General features: G+C 40.5%; 1 protein-coding gene across 28 annotated transcripts in view; it reads left to right on the forward strand.

Moving 5' to 3' along the window:
* LOC148162120 (putative phospholipid-transporting ATPase IIB) overlaps positions 1–17,655 on the forward strand; it is a 78,375-nt gene that overhangs the window by 16,901 nt on the left and 43,819 nt on the right. For 24 of the 28 annotated variants that reach the window (XM_088020248.1, XM_088020256.1, XM_088020249.1 and 21 more), the window contains exons 2-5: positions 4,138–4,311; positions 9,619–9,723; positions 10,947–11,097; positions 14,201–14,301. In XM_088020248.1, coding sequence (XP_087876374.1) covers positions 4,138–4,311; positions 9,619–9,723; positions 10,947–11,097; positions 14,201–14,266 — 496 coding nt within the window. In that variant the 3' untranslated portion in view covers positions 14,267–14,301. The other 4 variants (XM_088020272.1, XM_088020270.1, XM_088020271.1 and 1 more) reach the window with 4 other exon arrangements.

Raw genomic sequence — 17,655 nt, forward strand, 5'->3', positions numbered from 1 at the left:
GTGGAGTCTTCTGGAATCTTGCCTTCTGACCTTTTCACAGAATCCTAGTAAGCAAAGGACTGCCTGGCACCGTCACTGCATATACCCGCACATGCACACGCCCCCACACACATGCAGGTGTGTGAACACCCACATCCACAGATTCCCTGAGGGACTGCTAAGTTGGCACATATAAAGCTCGTTTATGTACTCTGCACTGTGTGTATACTTCATATACATTTAAAGCTTGTTATGTACTGTAGAAGATGTATTTCAATAACGTCTTAGAGCAGAATGGAAATAATTCTGTTCTTGGATATTCCTGACCATCTGGAGTAGCACTCACCATTTTCATTCTTTTTTTAAAGATTTTATTTATTTGATAGGGAGAGACACCGTGAGAGAGGGAACACAAACAGGGGGAGTGGGTGAGGGAGAAGCAGGCTTCCCACAGAGCAGGGAGTCCCCCGATCCCAGAATCCTGGGGTCATGACCTGAGCCCAAGGCAGACGCTTAACAACTGAGCCACCCAGGCGCCCCTCATTTGGTTATATCTTTTTAATTTCTTTTAATTTGGAGAAATCTTTGTGGTGGTTTTCTTTCTTCTCATGTGGCATTTTTGAAGAGTCCAGGCTGGTGGTTTGTAGTGTCTGGATTAGTACCTCCTGGAGTTGGGTGTAGTGCTCTTATTTTGTGCACTTCCCGTCACGTGAAAATTAGCCCCAGAGCAGTGCTTCTCAAGCAGCAGAGTGCGAGGGCTCTTGATACCAACTGTAGGCTACTTCCAGAAGTTTCTTGTTTCTGGGGGTGGCTCCAAGAATTTCTGGGGACTGCACTTTGAGAACCACTGCTCTGGGATTGAGTAAATACGGTAAATGTGTACATGTGTTGGCAGGAATGCTGGATCTGCTGCTTCTTGTATCACACCAGCAGGCAGACATCAGGTTGTCCTGTGGTGACTCGTTCTGAGTGTGAGTTCTAGCTTAAGGTGCCGATCTCTGTAGAATTTCTGCTGTTCGTAAGTTTCCATTTGCAGTTGTGAAGAATTGGATGATTCTCCAGCATCGTGACAGTTTTGTTCCCAAATGGTGCTTCCGAAATTTGTTCCCAAATCCCCCCCCCCCCAGGTTTTAGTGGATTTTCCAAATATCTTTCTGTTACTGATTTATTTTTAAGTTTATTTTTAAAGATTTTATTTGAGAGAGAGTGAGAGAAAGAGAGCATGAGCAGGGAGAGAGTGGCAGAGGGAGAAGCAGACTCCCCGCTGAGCAGAGAGCTTGATCCCAGGACCCTGGGATCAGGACCTGAGCTGTAGGCGGACGCTTAACTGGCTGAGTCACCTAGGTGCCCCTGATTTTTTTTTTTTTAAGATTTATTTATTTGTTTCAGAGAGAGAGAGAGTGCAAGCATGAGTGGGGGGAAGGGAAGAGGGAGAAGCAGACTCCCCACTGAGCATGGAGCCAGAAGCAGGACTCGATCCCAGGACCCTAAGATCATGACCTGAGCTGAGGCAGACCCTTAAGCACCTGAGCCATCCAAGCGTCCCTTTCTGTTACTGATTTTTAAAAGAAATTCCTTTATGGGGCGCCTGGGTGGCTCAGTCGTTAAGCATCTGCCTTCAGCTCAGGTCATGATCTCGGGGTCCTGGCATCGAGCCCCACATCGGGCTCCCTGCTCAGCGGGGAGTCTGCTTCTCCCTCTCCCACTTCCCCTGCTTGTGTTCCCTCTCTCGCTGTGTCTCTCTCTGTGAAATAAATAAATAAAATCTTTATAAAAAAAGAAATTCCTTTATGGTAAGAGAACATACTTTGTCTAATTTCAGTTCTTTTGAATTTGTTAGTTTGTGTTATGGCCCAGGTTGCGGTCCGTGGGGATGAGTGTTCATGGTGCACTTGATGAGAACATTCTGCCGTACAGGGTAGAGTGCCAGGGTAGGTTGGCTGACAGTGCTGACCATGTCTTTCTGTCCTTTCTGATACTGTTTCTTCCATTAATTACTGAGAGAGGAGTTATGAAGTCTTCCGGCAGTATTATGGATTTGTTTCTCCTTTTACTTACATATTTCATACTTTGTGTACTTTGAAACTGGTGGTAGGTGCATGCACATTTATGATTGTTAGAGCTTATGGGTGATTTGATCTTTTATCATTATATAATGTTCTTCTTTATCCTGGGCGGTTCTTTCATTTTATTTTTTTGATGTCTTCTTTGTCTTATAGTATCTACTTGTTTTCCTTTGAACGAGTGTTTGCATCATATCTTCTTCCATCTTTTTACTTTTAATCTTTTAACATATGCCATTATATTTCAAGTATTTTTTTTTTTGTAGGTAGTGATTTTTGTCCTCCAGGTGACATTTGGTGACATCTGGACACATTTTTATTGTCACGACTGGGGGAATGCTGCTACTGGCATCAAATGCGTAGTGGCCTGGTTTGCTGGTGAATGCTCCACAATGCACAGGACAGCTCCGTCAACAGAATTCTGAGACCCAAAATGTTAATGGTACCGCTGTTGAGAAGCTCCACGCTAAGGATTGCAATATACATAGCTAACTTTTCACTGTTCATATTTTACACTTAATGTAAGCTATGGAATCGCCTGCTTCTTACAGGATAGCCGCCATATCAGTTCACATCTTTCTACACTGAAAACTTCACCAGATGATGTGACAGCTTTTGCTTTCAATAGTCATACACGTTTTAAAGAATTTTGTGTTCTTTATTTCCAAAAATCCAAGTTTCCTGATGGTATCATTTTTCTTCGTCTTGAAACTTTCTTTAGCTTTCTTTTGTATGAGGTCAGATGGTAACATACCCTCCAAGTTTTATCTTTCATCTGAGAATGTTTTTGTTCTGCCTTCATTCCTGGAGGATCTTTTTGCTGGATATAGAATTCTGGGTTGAGCCTTTTTCCCTTTCAGCACTTAGACATGGAGTTCCTGTCCTCTGGCCTCATCTCTCTCCATGAGAAGTCCATGGGCATTTGAATTGATGGGCTTCTCCATGTAATGAGTTGTTTTCTTCTGGCTCCTTCCAAGAATTTTTCCTTCATCTTTGCTTCGAGTAGTTTGATTAGTGTGCTTTTTGTGATTTCCTTTGACTTTATCCTGTTTCAGCTTGCTGTTGTCTTTAAGTAGATTGTAGTATTGTCTGGCACTCATTTATGCTGTAGTTGTGGGCTTGGTTGGTTTTATTTGTCTTGTATAAAGTCTGTGGACTTCAGAGGGTGCGATGGGAAATTTCAGTTTCAGTGACTACCATCATGTCCCGGGGACACACAGGTCTGTGCTCTGATTTTTACAATTGAGGTGAATACCTACCACAGGTTTGATGTAAAATCAAATAAGATAGCATTCGTGGGCTCTGCAATCTACTTTCTGATGAATTTTTGGTTCTCAAAGTAAGCTTTTAGTTTTAAAATGTACATATGTCTGTGATTGAGGAGAGATAAAATGGGAACTTGATACAGTAGGCTGCCTGTTTTTGGAATCAGAAGAGGATTATTGAACTCTGAAAGGGATGCTGGTTGTGGAGGAAATTATTTCCTTGAATAGAAAATTCAGAAAAGGGAATAACAGAGACAGAGAGTAAGTGTAAGTGGGACATAGCATCCTTGCTGCGTATATCAAATCTGACAACAAACCAAGGGACCGTGTTCCCACCTTTCAAAAGAAGATACTTCCATAGTTCAAAAGTCACTTCCACGACTTTGATTGATGAATGTAAAGTTGGGCACATTTTACATCCAATCGATCTGTAGCAGAGTATTTAGATATGACCTGGAAGTATACATGTTTTGCTAATATTTTGGGTGATTGTTTTTATATTCCTGAATTGAACACCATGAGTGGGTGGTACTGTTGAGCTGACTGTTCACACCAGTGGCTTTGTGGAGGGCTCCCCTTCTAGCGTGGTCATGTTCGCTTCCTTGGGCAGCCTGTTCCTTTCCTTCTGACCCTGGCTAAATACATTTTTTGTAAAGGAAAGTAGCATCCCTTATTTATAATGGTTTGCCTCTGCTGTAGACAGCTTAGTTTGAAGAAAAAAGAAAAATGTGGTTAGTAGAATGGGACCAGCTCTTGTCTTAAATAATACCCTTACTGGTGACAGAAGGCTGCTTGGCCTGCCTCAGCATTCTCTCCTTACCTCTGACCAGGTACCAGCTGGAAGATGAGTCTGCCCATTTGGATGAAATGCCATTAATGATGTCTGAAGAAGGCTTCGAGAATGATGAAAGTGATTACCACACGTTACCACGAGCTAGGATCAGACAGAGAAGAAGAGGACTAGAGTGGTTTGTCTGTGGAGGATGGAAGTTCCTCTGCACCAGGTTTGTGATCTCTTGCTGCCTAATTTCCTATTCTCTCAGGTATACAGTTAAGGTATTTAGAAGCTCGGCTTCTAACATACTTATTTTTATATCAAATAAAGAAGACACTCTCAATGAAATGACATAACGGAAAGTGTTAAACATTAGTCAAAACCAAACATTGCTAATCAGAAAAGGACAGAATGCCAAGGTCACTTTCTTTTTTTAAAGATTGTATTTATTTATTGGTCAGAGGGAAACAGAGAGCACAAGCAGGGGGAGCGGCAGAGGGACAAGCAGACTCCCCGCTGAGCAAGGAGCCTGATGTGGGGCTCGATCCCAGGACCCTGGGATCATGACCTTGAGCTGAAGGCAGACGCTTAATCGACGGAACCACCCAGGCGTCCTCAAGTTCACTTTTTTCATGCGACGTTTAAATGTTTAGAAAGTGGAGAAAGATTAGTGGTTTTGTATTGATTGCATGGTAGAGTCAATTCTGGTCACTGTGTCAGCATTTGTAAACCGTGCTCTCTTCCATCTTCGGTCCTGCTCTCATCCAGAAAGGCAGGTAGGGGCCTGTAAAATGCAGTTTAATAATACTGTAACTCTGTGTATTATGGGCCTGTAAAATGCAGTTTAATAATACTGGAACTCTGTGTATTATTTGACTCAAATGCTTTGACTTGGAAGAAGATTCTTCAGTAAATTTAACCAGAAAGAAACAAAGGTAAGACCTGCTCATATTTAAACAAGTTCACTGGTGGTTGAGATAAACTTCATCAGCTGTGCTCACCCTTGACTTTAGAGGCTGGTCTGTGAAACCACACTCTGTGTCTAGGACACTTGGCCATTGACTGTCCTCCAGCCCTAGGGACGGGTAGAGCAAGATTTCAGCTGACTGATGCCAACATAACTTGAGTGGGGTATGTCGAATAAATTACTGCTTTGATAGTCTTTCTGCTCTTTAAAGTTTGTGGTCAGTGCCTTTCTTAACCATCATGAACTTAGATCCCTTTGACCATAAAAGAGATACAAGTCATTGTAGAAAGATACCTTATATATCATCCTCATTATCTCTTTAGAAGTTTGTAAAAAGATGTTTTTACAACCAATTTGATTTTGGGGTCGGCTCACATAGTGGTATTCAAACAGTGGTGTGTGGACTCCCAGGGACTCTGAGGAATCCCTCAAAGAGATCGACCACGCAGAATCGGGAAGTGAGCCTGAGCAGGATTTAGGCTTATCACCCCCTCTCAGCTTCCAATTAGTGTCTGTCTTTATCTTTCCTGTATATTGTAAGCTGTTCATATGAAGAAGCAATTTCATGGCTAAACAAGGCTTTAGAAATCACTGACTTGTGTTACTAATTTTTAATGAGTGAGACAGTTTTTTCACAAAACATTTTCTAGGTTAAATAGCCAATATTCCTGGAGTATTCTTTGGGGGTACTTAACCTTGTCTAGACTTAATTCCTTTTAACAGTTGCAGGGCTATGCAGAATTGTTTTTTCTTGTGTCCCTTGTGATGCTTTGTGCTTTTCAAGGGGTTTATCTACTTTCAAATATATAAATTCCTGTAATAGAAAATGTATGAGGTTCTGGAGGGATGTCACATTTTATTATTCCTGATATTGTTAATTTATCTCTCCCTTTTCCCTGTTAATCTTGATAGGAGGTTATCAGTTCTTTTCAAAGAGCCAAACTTCTGGTGTTGTCTTTGCTTTTGAAATTTTAAGCTTTTATCATGAAATAAATCCAGACTTGAAATAAATTCACTTTTATCTTGAAATAAATCCAAACTTATAGAAAAGTTGCAAGAATTCCTCCTATGCCCTTTGCCTAAGATCACTAATGTTTAATCTTTTGCCACATTTATTGACCATTCTCTTTATATCTCACTGTTATTTTCAGAGTGATTTCAGACGAGGTTGCTTGTTACTTCACTCCTCTTTGATCTTAGTGTTCCGTGCATGTTTCTTAGGAAGAGGCTATTTTCGTACATGGCCACCAGGCAGTTGCCACGTTCAGGAGATTTTGCTCTGACACAGCTCTGTCTCCTGCCCACAGAGCACCCTTCCTCTCTAGGCTGGCCTGGCATTTAGGTGGCCATCTCCATGAGCCATCTCCATGAATCTGGAGCCACTCTTGCCCTAACTTTGTCTTGCATTCCATTGATGTTTATGGGAACTACACAACAGGTATTTTATAGAACATTTCAGGTTTTGGTCTGTCTGAGGTCTCCTCGCCATTAGATTCAGGTTAAACATTCTCTGGGACACTGTATGAGTGACACTGTGTCCCTCTTAGGATGTCTGCTTCCTGTGTCATTGAAGTCTGGTCTGCCCTTAATTTTTTTCATACTGAGTTTAACTTGCCTTTCTTTTTCTGGCTTCGTTAGATGGATTCTCAGGTCACCAGCATTGTACTTTTTTCTTTTTTAAAAACAGATGCATTTCAGTTTTGACACATGGTATTATTATTACTATTTAGTTCAAAATATTTTGATTTACATTGCCATTTCTGCTTTAGTTGATGTTCAGTTTAGAACCATGCTGATTAATTTCCAGTCAGGAATTTTCCTGATTATCTTTTTGTAATTGACTGTTATCTTTTTTTTTTTAAAGATTTTATTTTTTATTTGAGGGAGAGAAAGTGAGAGCAAGAGAGAGAGAGCATAAGCGGTGGGAGGGGGCAGATGGAGAGGGAGAAGCAGACTCCCTGCTGAGCTGGGAGACTGGAGACACTGGGGCTGGATCCCAGGGTCCTGAGATCATGATCTGAGTTGAAGTCAGACGCTTCATGGACTGAGCCACCCCGGTGCCATGTGATCGACTTTATCTTAATTCCACTGTGGCCCGAGAACATACTTGGGATTTTTTTCTTTCAGTCTCTGTAATGTGTTGAGACTTACTTTATGATTCATCGTATATGGGCAGTGTTAGTCAATTTTCTGTGTGTATTTGAAAAGAATTTGTCCTTTTTTGTTGACTGTGTTGCTCTGTGTTGCTTTTTTTTTTAAAAAGATTTTATCCACTTATTTGATTAATTTGTTAATAGTCTTGTTTGAATCTTCTGTATTCATATTCGAAGTTTACTTATCAGTTACTGAGAAGCTTGTGTGAGTCTCAACATCTTTGAGGATGTGTCTACTGCTTTAAATTATGTCATTTTGCTTTATATATTTTAGAGTATGTTATTAGATGATGCGAGTGTAGGGTTACTAACTCACTGTTGGATTGATCTTTATCTGATAATATTTCTTCTGTGTGGGCTCATAATGTCTATCTTCAATAGACATTATGAAATGATACCAGCTTTCTTTATTTTTATTTATTTTAATTCCAGTTAGTTGACATGCGGCGTTATATTAGCTTCAGGTTTCCATACATCACCCTGTGCTTAACACAAGTGCCCTCCTTCATCCCCTTCACCTGTGTCCCTCCCCCACCCACCTCCCTCTGGTGAGCGTCAGTCTGTCCTCTGTTATTAACACTTGTTTCTTGGTTTGTCTCTCTCTTTTGCTCTCTCTCTCTCCCAGCTTTCTTTGATTAGTATTTGCATGGTATATGATTTTCATCCTTTTACTTTGTTTTATTTAAAAAAAAAAAAACTTTTCTGGCGGCGCCTGGGTGGCTCAGTTCGTTAAGCATCTGCTTTCAGCTCATGTCATGATCCCAGGGTTCTGGGATCCAGTCCCACATCAGGAGCCTGCTTCTCCCTCTACCCGTGCCCCTCTCTCCTGCTCATGCTCTCTCACTCCCCCCCTCTCTCAGTAAATAAAATCTTAAAAAACAAAACCTTTTCTTTTGAAATAATTACAGCTTTACAGGAAATTGCAAACTTAGTATAGAGGGGTCCTGCTTATCCTTCACCCAGTTTCCCCCAGTGGTTGCATCTTTCTTTTTTTTTTTTTTTAAAGATTTTATCCATTTGTTTGAGAGCGAAAGAGTGAGCCTGAGGTGGGGAGGGGCCGAGGGAGAGGGAGAAGCAGGCTCCCTGCTGAGCAGGGAGCCCCAGGTGCAACTGGATCACGGGACCCTGAGCCAAAGGCAGCCGCTTAACTGACTGAGCCACCCAGGCGCCCCCCAGTGGTTGCATCGAACCAGAAAGTTGATGCTGGTGTAAACTGTGTATAGTTCACTACGTTTTACTACATGTGCAGGTCTGTGTAACCACCACTGCAGTAAAGATACAGAACTGTCCCATTACCGCAGGTGTCTCCTGTCTGCTGCCTTCTATAGTCATGTTCTCTCTCCTACCCCAGGCCCTAGCCTCTGGCAACCACTAATCCGTCTCTATTTGTATAATTTTAATTTTGAGAATGTCAAATAAGTGAAACCATTCCATTTGTGATTTTTGGAGATTGGCCTACTCCAATCAACACAGGGCCCTTGATAACCACTCACGTAGTTGTATCGATAGTTTTTCCTTTTAATTGCGGACTGGCATTCCAGGGGATGGATGAATGTTTGTTTAAGCATTCACCTACGATAGGACATTTAGATTGTTCCAAGTTTTTGGATGTTCCAAATAAAGCTGCTATGAATCATCATGTACAGGTTTTTTTTTTTTTTGTATGGACATAAGTTTTCCTTTCTCTGGGCTAAATGCTCAGGAGTACGGTTGCTGGGTTGCATAATAAGCATATGTTTAGTTTTTTATGAAAGTGCTGAACTGTTTCCCGGAGTGGTTGTACCATTTCACATTCCCACCAGCAGTGAAGGAGAGATTCAGTATCTCCTTGTCAACCTTGTTGTCACTGTTTTTTATTTTAGCTGTTAGAATATGTGTGTACTGACAGCTCATTGTGGCCTCAGGTTGTTTGCATTTTCTAAAGGCCTAGTGAGGTTCACTGTCTTATTTGCCATAGGCATGTCCTCTTCAGTAAATGTGTCTGTAGGTCCATTCCATTTTCTTCTTGGTTTGGTTTTTTTCCTGGTGAAGTTTTAAGAGTTCTTTATATATTTCACTTGTGAGTCTTCTGTTAGGTGGGTAGTTTGCAAATATTTTCTTCCATTCTGTAGCTTGTCTTTTCATCCTCTAAGAGTTTTTCCACAGATCCAAAGTCTTTCATTTTGATGAAGTCCAACTGTTTGTTTTTTTTCTTTTGAGCACTGCGCTTTGATTGTCACGTCTAAGGACTTTTCACCCAGCCCTGTGTCTCAAAGATTTTCTTCTGTAAGTTTTATAGTTTAACATTATTTAGATCCTTTTTGAGTTAGTTTTGTACAAGGTGGGAAGTTTTGGTTTAGATTTATTTTTTGCCTATGTATATCCAAATGCTCCAGCACCATTGTTGAACTGATTTTATGCCTGTGTCTCTGGTCAGTTGGCTGCACACGAGTGGGGCTTGTTGCCTGTATTGTCCCTTCGTCTGCCCTGCTAGTGCTACCCAGTCTGGAGAACTGTCTCGTTATCTAAGTCTTCAAATGGGGTAGGTTGATTCCTTGTATTTTATTCTTTTTCAAGGTTTTCTTAGCCCTCTAGCTATTAGGCCTTTCCATAGACATTTTAGAATAATCTAGCCCAGTCTGTAAAATCTTTTCAGGGATTTTGATAGGAATTATGTTTTACCTGTATATTAGGATGCCACCGTGGGTGCCATCCAAAGTAAGGCGACTTCTGAAGATTGATGTCAGTGTGATTGGAGTAAAGGGCTAGTGCGCCCTCCCCACCTGCCGTGGAAGACATGCAGTGATTTCAAGATGGAAGTCCTGATATGCCAACTTCATTTTATAATCACACCTCCTGAGACTGACATTGTCACACAAAATTTCATGTTAATTTTTCAGCTGAGTCTGTCACAGAGTGAAGTTCAGAGCTTCTGCCTTTTGCTGCTGGCTTGCTGTTGTAGCCCAGACTACACCTAGAAGATACAGTTCAACAACCTGCCTTCATAAGCCATTCTAGGTCTCCTGCAGTTTGGAGATTTGAGCAAAGCCAAACTGTTAATGCTGAAGTTTAAATTCACGATTCTTATTTTATGCTTAGTTTAGGCGATTTTGATACCTTTTCACCATTTTCTTAAGTATTTTGAGAAAAGTTTATTCTCTCTATCCAAACATAATGGTTTGGATGTCCAGGAAGTGGAAGTGTTTGTGCTGCTGGAGTCCTGACACTATGGCACATGGACGGACTGGAAGATAGCTTTGGCCCTATCCCCTTAAACATCAGTGTTCTTTCCCAATGTTGAATGGAGCCGTAAGTCTTAATTTTTTATTAATGCTACTAAAATAGTCCTCTTTAAGAGAGGAAAAGAGTGATTACCTGAGAGAGTAGATGTCCGAGGACCTTTGTCATCGGATCACTGAGCGGTGTATTGAGAATTGCAAACGACACGGCTCTCCTTTTCTCCTCATAGAAGAGCATTGATTGCTTCAGAAACTTAATGGTTTTGTCAGTGAGAGGGTCTAAACAGGGAAGATCATTTGCCTGAGGTTCTAGAAGTCATTATGCACTCATACAAGTCTCTTTCAGTGTTTTATGTCAAAGTTATTTCAGTATAACCTATTTGAAGATAACCTTTACAGATTAACATTAGATATGCTTTCGGTGTCTGGTAAATACAGAAACAATCAGTATTGGCTCTAAATATGTAGCATTAATTTAAACATTTTTTAAAAAGCATATATAACGAGTGTCTTTTGTTTCATGCAGTTGCTGTGATTGGCTGATAAATATTTGTCAAAGAAAGAGAGAACTGAAAGCTCGCACGGTGTGGCTTGGATATCCTGAAAAGTGTGAAGAAAAGCGTCCCAGAAATTCTATAAAAAATCAAAAATACAATGTATTTACCTTTATACCTGGGGTAAGACTATTACATTCTTAAGAATGGGTTTCATATCAGAGATTGCTGGCTCCTTTTGTTTTCACTGTTTTTTTTATTTTTTAATTTTTTTTCCCATTAATTGTGTCCTGTCCAAATCAGTGACCTTTTGCTTTTGAACCATTTATGTTTCAAGTAGTTGTTAAATAATTCATGCGCACTTTTAATGGGTACATCATGAAGTTCAAGGTGAGAAAATTTATAGTTTGACTTCAGTCCTAGATAAATATATTTATATTATTGTAGAAATAATCAAGCCTAAATTAAATTAACAGAAAATAAGTCCTAAGTTTTGTTTGGAGGTGAAGTGGAATGTTAAGTTTAAAGCCTGCCAAGGAACTTCATGCTGAAAGTAAAATAATTTTTTATAGAAACGTGACTCAGTAACAAAATATCTATAAGCATTTATAGATAATATTTTCTACTTCACATTATAAATATCAAGCCATGTTATGTTGTTATATCATTAGTTATCTTTAATTAGGTATTATGCTAGGTGTAAATAATGAAGTTTAAATATTTGATTACTTTTTTTGTTGCTAGTGGTATTTTTGGCTTAAGTTACAAAACTGAGTATGTATTTAGGATGATTGACTAATTTTTGGTTTTTGTACATTTCCTATTTTTATAGACCAATTTATTCGTCTTTCTAAAGACAAAAGGAAGCTGGTACTGGTTATATTTCTATATCAAAGTTTCTGACACATTCTAGTTATTTGCTCTTACGCTCTTTACAAGAAAATGTCTTGGTAAAGTGAAATAAGGGCTGTTTTATTTTTCATGTTTTAATTTAAATAATCATGCTGATTTTATACTGGGCATTGATTGCCCCTCACCACCCTCCCCCATCCATCTAATAGTTGGTGAATGCTTCATATCTAATTAACTCTTTAGTAAAACACACAAAACTACTGTCTCCGTCATTAAAAGACAGCTCTTTTGTCAGGACAATAAAATGTAAGCTGTCTTTCAGGCAGATAAATATTCTCATCTTTCTTGAATGAAGTTACTGTTTTCTTTAAATTTTATTTTTTTTTTTAAAGATTTTTTTATTTATTTGAGACAGAGAGAATGAGAGAGAGAGAGCACATGAGAGGGGGGAGGGTCAGAGGGAGAAGCAGACTCCCCGCTGAGCAGGGAGCCCGATGCGGGACTCGATCCGGGGACTCCAGGATCATGACCTGAGCCGAAGGCAGTTGCCCAACCAACTGAGCCACCCAGGCGCCCTGTTTTCTTTAAATTTTAAATACTCGCAGATTGGCGAAGCATTGTACATTTTCCTAAAGGTCACAAAGTTCATTCAGTAGACAACAGAGTATTGATTACAGTGGCTTAAAGCCCACAGTGCAGCCTCACTCTGACCAGAGCAAATCCCTGCAGCCCACCAGGATGGGCTGTGTCCTGAGAGCACCTGTTGGTGTGGCTGCACCACTGTTACCGTGTGAATTCTCGTTCTTAGATTGTCTCTTAAATTAGGCTTTTCATCTAAAACGTAGTATTTTAGAAACATTTGGTAATTGCACAGTAGGAATTCTATGCCATTTTTAGCACAAATGGCAATTTTTGAATTGCTAATAGATATAATTTATGCTACCTGAGATTTTAAAGAAATCACTGAGGAGAAAGAGCTTTCTCTCCTGCTGAGATTAATTTATGAAATGACTCAAAACATCTTTAGACAGCAATTGAATATGATTATGAATAGAAACGTGTTATCATTGTAGCTGATTTTTGAGTTGCACAAACAGCTGTATGGTAATGTAGAAAACTTCATTATATAAAAACTGTGGTTCCAGACTCTTTAAAAAGTCAACAATAAGTACTTAACCCATTGCTCTGCTCTTGTTAAAATTTCCATACCCTCCAAGTTGCATATAAAATGGCATCCAAAGAGATTTTGATTTGGAAGTTGCAAGGTTGTAAGTTTAATTGCAATGATAGTGTGCCGTTTGAATTATTCTCATCTATAAACATGAAATTTGTTCCATTTTGATTTTCAATTTAAATTTAATAATTTGAGAATTTGTAAATAGAAGTGTCTTAATATACTGGCTCTTGGGTTTTCTTCCTTAAAAATAACTCTATTTGAATTAAAAAACAAAAACAAAGTTGCAGGATTTGCATTCCTAAAATTTTGTTGAAGGATACTTCTTTTGTATTTGAAAATATTATTGCAGATCAACTGCCAAGAGATTATAAAGAATATATAGGTCGCTGTCTTCCGGAGTTGGTGTGCAATTCACATACTTTTTTATGTCATTATTTCTTATACTTCGAGAGAAGTAAATAGAGGAGATTAAGACAGTTTTTGTGAAGTCAAATTGTGTATGTTTTGCTTGTTCGCTCAGTTATTTTATTTTATTTTATTTTTTAAAGATTTTATTTATTTATTTGAGAGAGAGAATGAGATAGAGAGAGAGCATGAGAGGGGAGAGGGTCAGAGGGAGAAGCAGACTCCCTGCTGAGCAGCGAGCCAGATGTGGGACTCGATCCCGGGACTCCAGGATCATGACCTGAGCCGAAGGCAGTTGCTTAACCAACTGAGCCACCCAGGCGCCCCTCGCTCAGTTATTTTAAAGCTACCCAGATGTTCGTGTTCAGAAACGTGGCTATTATATTTTATTTTTTACCGTTTCATAAATATAAGGTTAATAGAACTTTCCCATTGAGAGTTTCTGAGTTATCAAGATACACATTTGTGTGTATATAAATAATATATTTATTGACTTACATTGGGAAGATTTCGCTATCTCATTTGCTTTGATATACATACAGAGATTTACAGAGGAGTGTGCAAAACTGGAAATTGTATACAAGAAAATAAAAACTTTTAGAGGATGCTTTTAACATAATTGGAAGTTCTAATTGTTTTTTCAGTTTATTTTAAATATAATTTTAAATAAATATATATGTAATTTAGTTATTGGGAAGCCAGTGTCAGAATTACTTAATTTACTGTAACTGAGGGCATATTGTCACTGTTTGATGGAAATATAGTTAGCTATTGTGCTGATTTAATTATTTAATTGAAGTTTTAAAGGTTGTCCGTGGAGAGATTGTGTTAATTTTTTCTTTTCCTTTTTAGGTTTTATATGAACAATTCAAGTTTTTCTTGAATCTCTATCCTGCTCACAGTTTGTGCCAGCATTGAAAATAGGCTATCTCTACACCTACTGGGCTTCTCTGGTAAAAGAAAAGATTTTTGAAATTAAGTTAAATTATTAATATTTAGTATTTGGTTTTCAGAGTGGAGATGGTTGAGAGATAAATCGATCAGGTTTTCAGAAGCATGATACTGCTGCTGTGCACCATTGGACTTCACTTACAGGGTTTTCCAGAGCTCTGCCACTGACCGACTTCGCAGCCTCGCCAGGGGTGTTGGGCCTGTGCGCTGCCTGTGCGTCTTGGCTCAAAGGCCACTGGGCGCCTTTGCTGGCGGGCATGGGGGGTGGTCTCCTTGGGGCATCCTGTACGTGCCCTGTGATACCAGGTCTGTCTCTCCAGCCCGGCTCCCCCATGCCGATGGCGCTGTTGGGAACGATGGGGTGGGGTCTCCTCAGTGACTCTCTTGGCATCCTGAGAGATGGGCACTTCTTCCCTTTTGGCTGAAGTAGCTCAGTCAGTAGTCCAGACAGTTTCTGGTTGGCAGCTCAGTGTGGGGAAGTTTTTGGAAGGCAGATGACACTTAACATCAAATATTTCAACTTCAGACATAATGCTGTTTTAATGGTTTGATGCTGTTTGCCAATAATTTTCATTAATTTTCAGCTTATACAGACAAAATGTGTGCCTTCTTTCTTCCTCTCACCTGGAAAAACGTACTGCTTCCTTTTGGCCCCCCAGAGAGGGTCTTCTCAGATGCACCGGGGAGGACTGGCAGAGGGGGCCGAAATCTCCCTGACGGGGTCCCTTCAACTAGCCCCTCCTGCTCCCATCCACACAGACTTTCGAGTAGCATGGATTTGAGCGGTGAAAGTCACTGCATTGTCCTACAAATACAAAGTCACCGAATGAATGAATACATGTCCACTCTTTAAATTAGCAAGGTTGGAGGACAGTGGGGTTGTTTAAATAGGGTGGTCAAGGAAGGCCCCTCTGAGGGGCGGCACTCAAATGCTCTCCAGATGGCAGAGTGGCTGGGCCGTGTGCAGAACAGGGAAAAGAGATGTGCAGGCCAAGGGGCCGGGTGCTGGGGTGCTGCTGGAGCACAGGGACGCGGTGGCTGTGCTGGAAGGCAGGTCAGTGAGGGCTCCCATCTCCTCCTGAGCGGGAGAGGGAGCTGTCTGTGTCTGTGGGTGTCACACAGCACACAAAGGACACTGAGGCTCGGACCCCACTTGTCACAGGACAGCACAGCTGGTTCAGGCCGGACAGCTCTGGAGAGAGGACAGAGACTGTTGGCTTTGTTCCTCGCCCCTTTCTTCCCCCGCAGGCAACTTCTGTTCTGCGTCTGAAATTCAGTTGTTACATCTCCTAATAATTTTACTACTTATGTTTGTGTCACTAAAATAATAGTATTGTTTGCATGCTTTAAAAAATCTATATAAAGATTATCTTACTGTCCGTTTCCTGTTGTATCACGCTTTTTTGGCTTATCATTTATTTCTAAAATGGATCCATGATGACACATTCACTTTTCACTTCTCTGAAGTACTCCATTGAATGAACATGTCCATCTTTCCAGAAAAAGAGACTTTGAGGTTTCTTCTCATTTTTCACAGTTACAGACTTTGCTATAATGGTCACTGTGATTGTATGTTGTTCCCTGTGCACGTGAGCCGGAGACCCCTTAGGCTGTGTGCATCCTGGAAGTCTGAGTGACAGACTGCTCCTTACTTTTCCCAGTTTCCAATAAAAGCAGTAGAGCATGACAGAAATTTTAGAGCATAGAGAAAATACTGGCTCATCCTAAAAACACAACTATACTTACGATTTCAGTGTGTTTATTTCTGGCCACTTTTTCTATCCCCGGCTTCACGAGGTTGCCCTGAACCTCTTCAGTTTCACTCCCATCTTGGGTTGAAATTCACTTTAGCAGTGATAGTCTCAGAATTTAAGATCTTCTTAAAAATCTAAGGTAAAGTGTGTTCATTTCTGTTTTGCTTTTGCATCTTTCCTATTAACTGTGATTTCAGTAGCTTTTAACCAAAGAAAATGTTAGTTTTAGATGGATTCCTGATGAGGAATTCATGCACAGAATTGACTGTGTCGGCCAGAGCTGGAGTGAGAGCGTGCGTGTGAGCGTCAGTGCCTGTCCTTCTTGTGCTTCCGTGTGATGTTTACGTCCTCTGACTCGATTGTCAGCTAGAGGCGTTGGAAGTACTTAGTCCTTCTCTTGTTGGCGTGTGAGAATTAACGACTGCATTTACAGAAGTGCCTAGGTCAGCCCCTGCTGCGGTGTTCAGGGAAGGGACATTGTTACTCTGCTGCACTTGTGTGTCAGGGGCCCCAAAGAAAGATGAAAAGCCCATTTTTCCCATTTGCGTAACGCTTAATGTTGCCTGGTGACATGCCTGGCCAGGTTCTCATGTCCCTGCTTTCATACCGCACCATTAGACCTCAGAAGTGGTCTGCTTTACGAAACCATGTCCTGTTGTTCTTTGGTTGGGTAGCAGCCACGATCGATGCCTTTCATCAGATAATCGATACTGAAGATTTGTTAGTATCTATGCTTGCACTGCTATATACATCTTAACCTCTGATTTAGCAAAACTCTTAAAAGGGTGATGTGTCCATTAGATTCACCTTTGAATCCAAGAGGCAGGCTGAGGTATATTGGTTCGTTGATCCAAAGTCACCTCAGAAAAAAATTTTTTTAAACTGCAAATTCAGATATTATATACGGAAGATCTTTTTTATTAATCTAGGCAAACTTAAAGAACCTTTAAACTAAATCTACATCTAAAATGTGTAAATGTATACACACACACATAATATATATATTTTTTATTTTTTTTTTAATTTTTTTTAAAGATTATTTATTTGAGAGAGAGAATGAGAGAGAGAGAGAGAGAGAGCACATGAGAGGAGGGAGGGTCAGAGGGAGAAGCAGACTCCCTGCTGAGCAGGGAGCCTGATGCGGGACTCGATGCCGGGACTCCAGGATCATGACCTGAGCGGAAGGCAGTCGCTTAACCAACTGAGCCACCCAGGCGCCCTATATATATATTTTTTTTAAATAAAGGAGGTGTGCTTCAGCGGGATTCCTTCCTAGCTCCCGATTCCTTGCTCTTTCTTGACCACTGTGTTTGGCCCTGTCCTGTGTCGAGGGCCTGCACTAGCATGTGGTCCTTACACACACACTCAGTGTTTGACGTCTTTTCTCTGCCTGCTTTCTCAGGTTCTGTAAGTACCTGTAAGGTTGCCCAGAGGAAGGAATTAGTTAGCATTTCCAGATTCCTCCTTGCCAGAAGCCTGCCAGGGAAGCATAAAACCATCATACAGCCGGCAGTTATAAAATCTTACGTCTCACGTCCACTAGTTTTAAACAGGGCACTTCACATTTGTTCTGCTCTCCACCTCGAGGGTATTTCTGAAGAC

The sequence above is a fragment of the Eumetopias jubatus genome, unplaced genomic scaffold (assembly GCF_037043125.1).
Source record: "Eumetopias jubatus isolate StellerSeaLion01/CBP00866 unplaced genomic scaffold, mEumJub1_p1.0 scaffold_20, whole genome shotgun sequence".
Classification (NCBI taxonomy): Eukaryota; Metazoa; Chordata; class Mammalia; order Carnivora; family Otariidae; genus Eumetopias; species Eumetopias jubatus.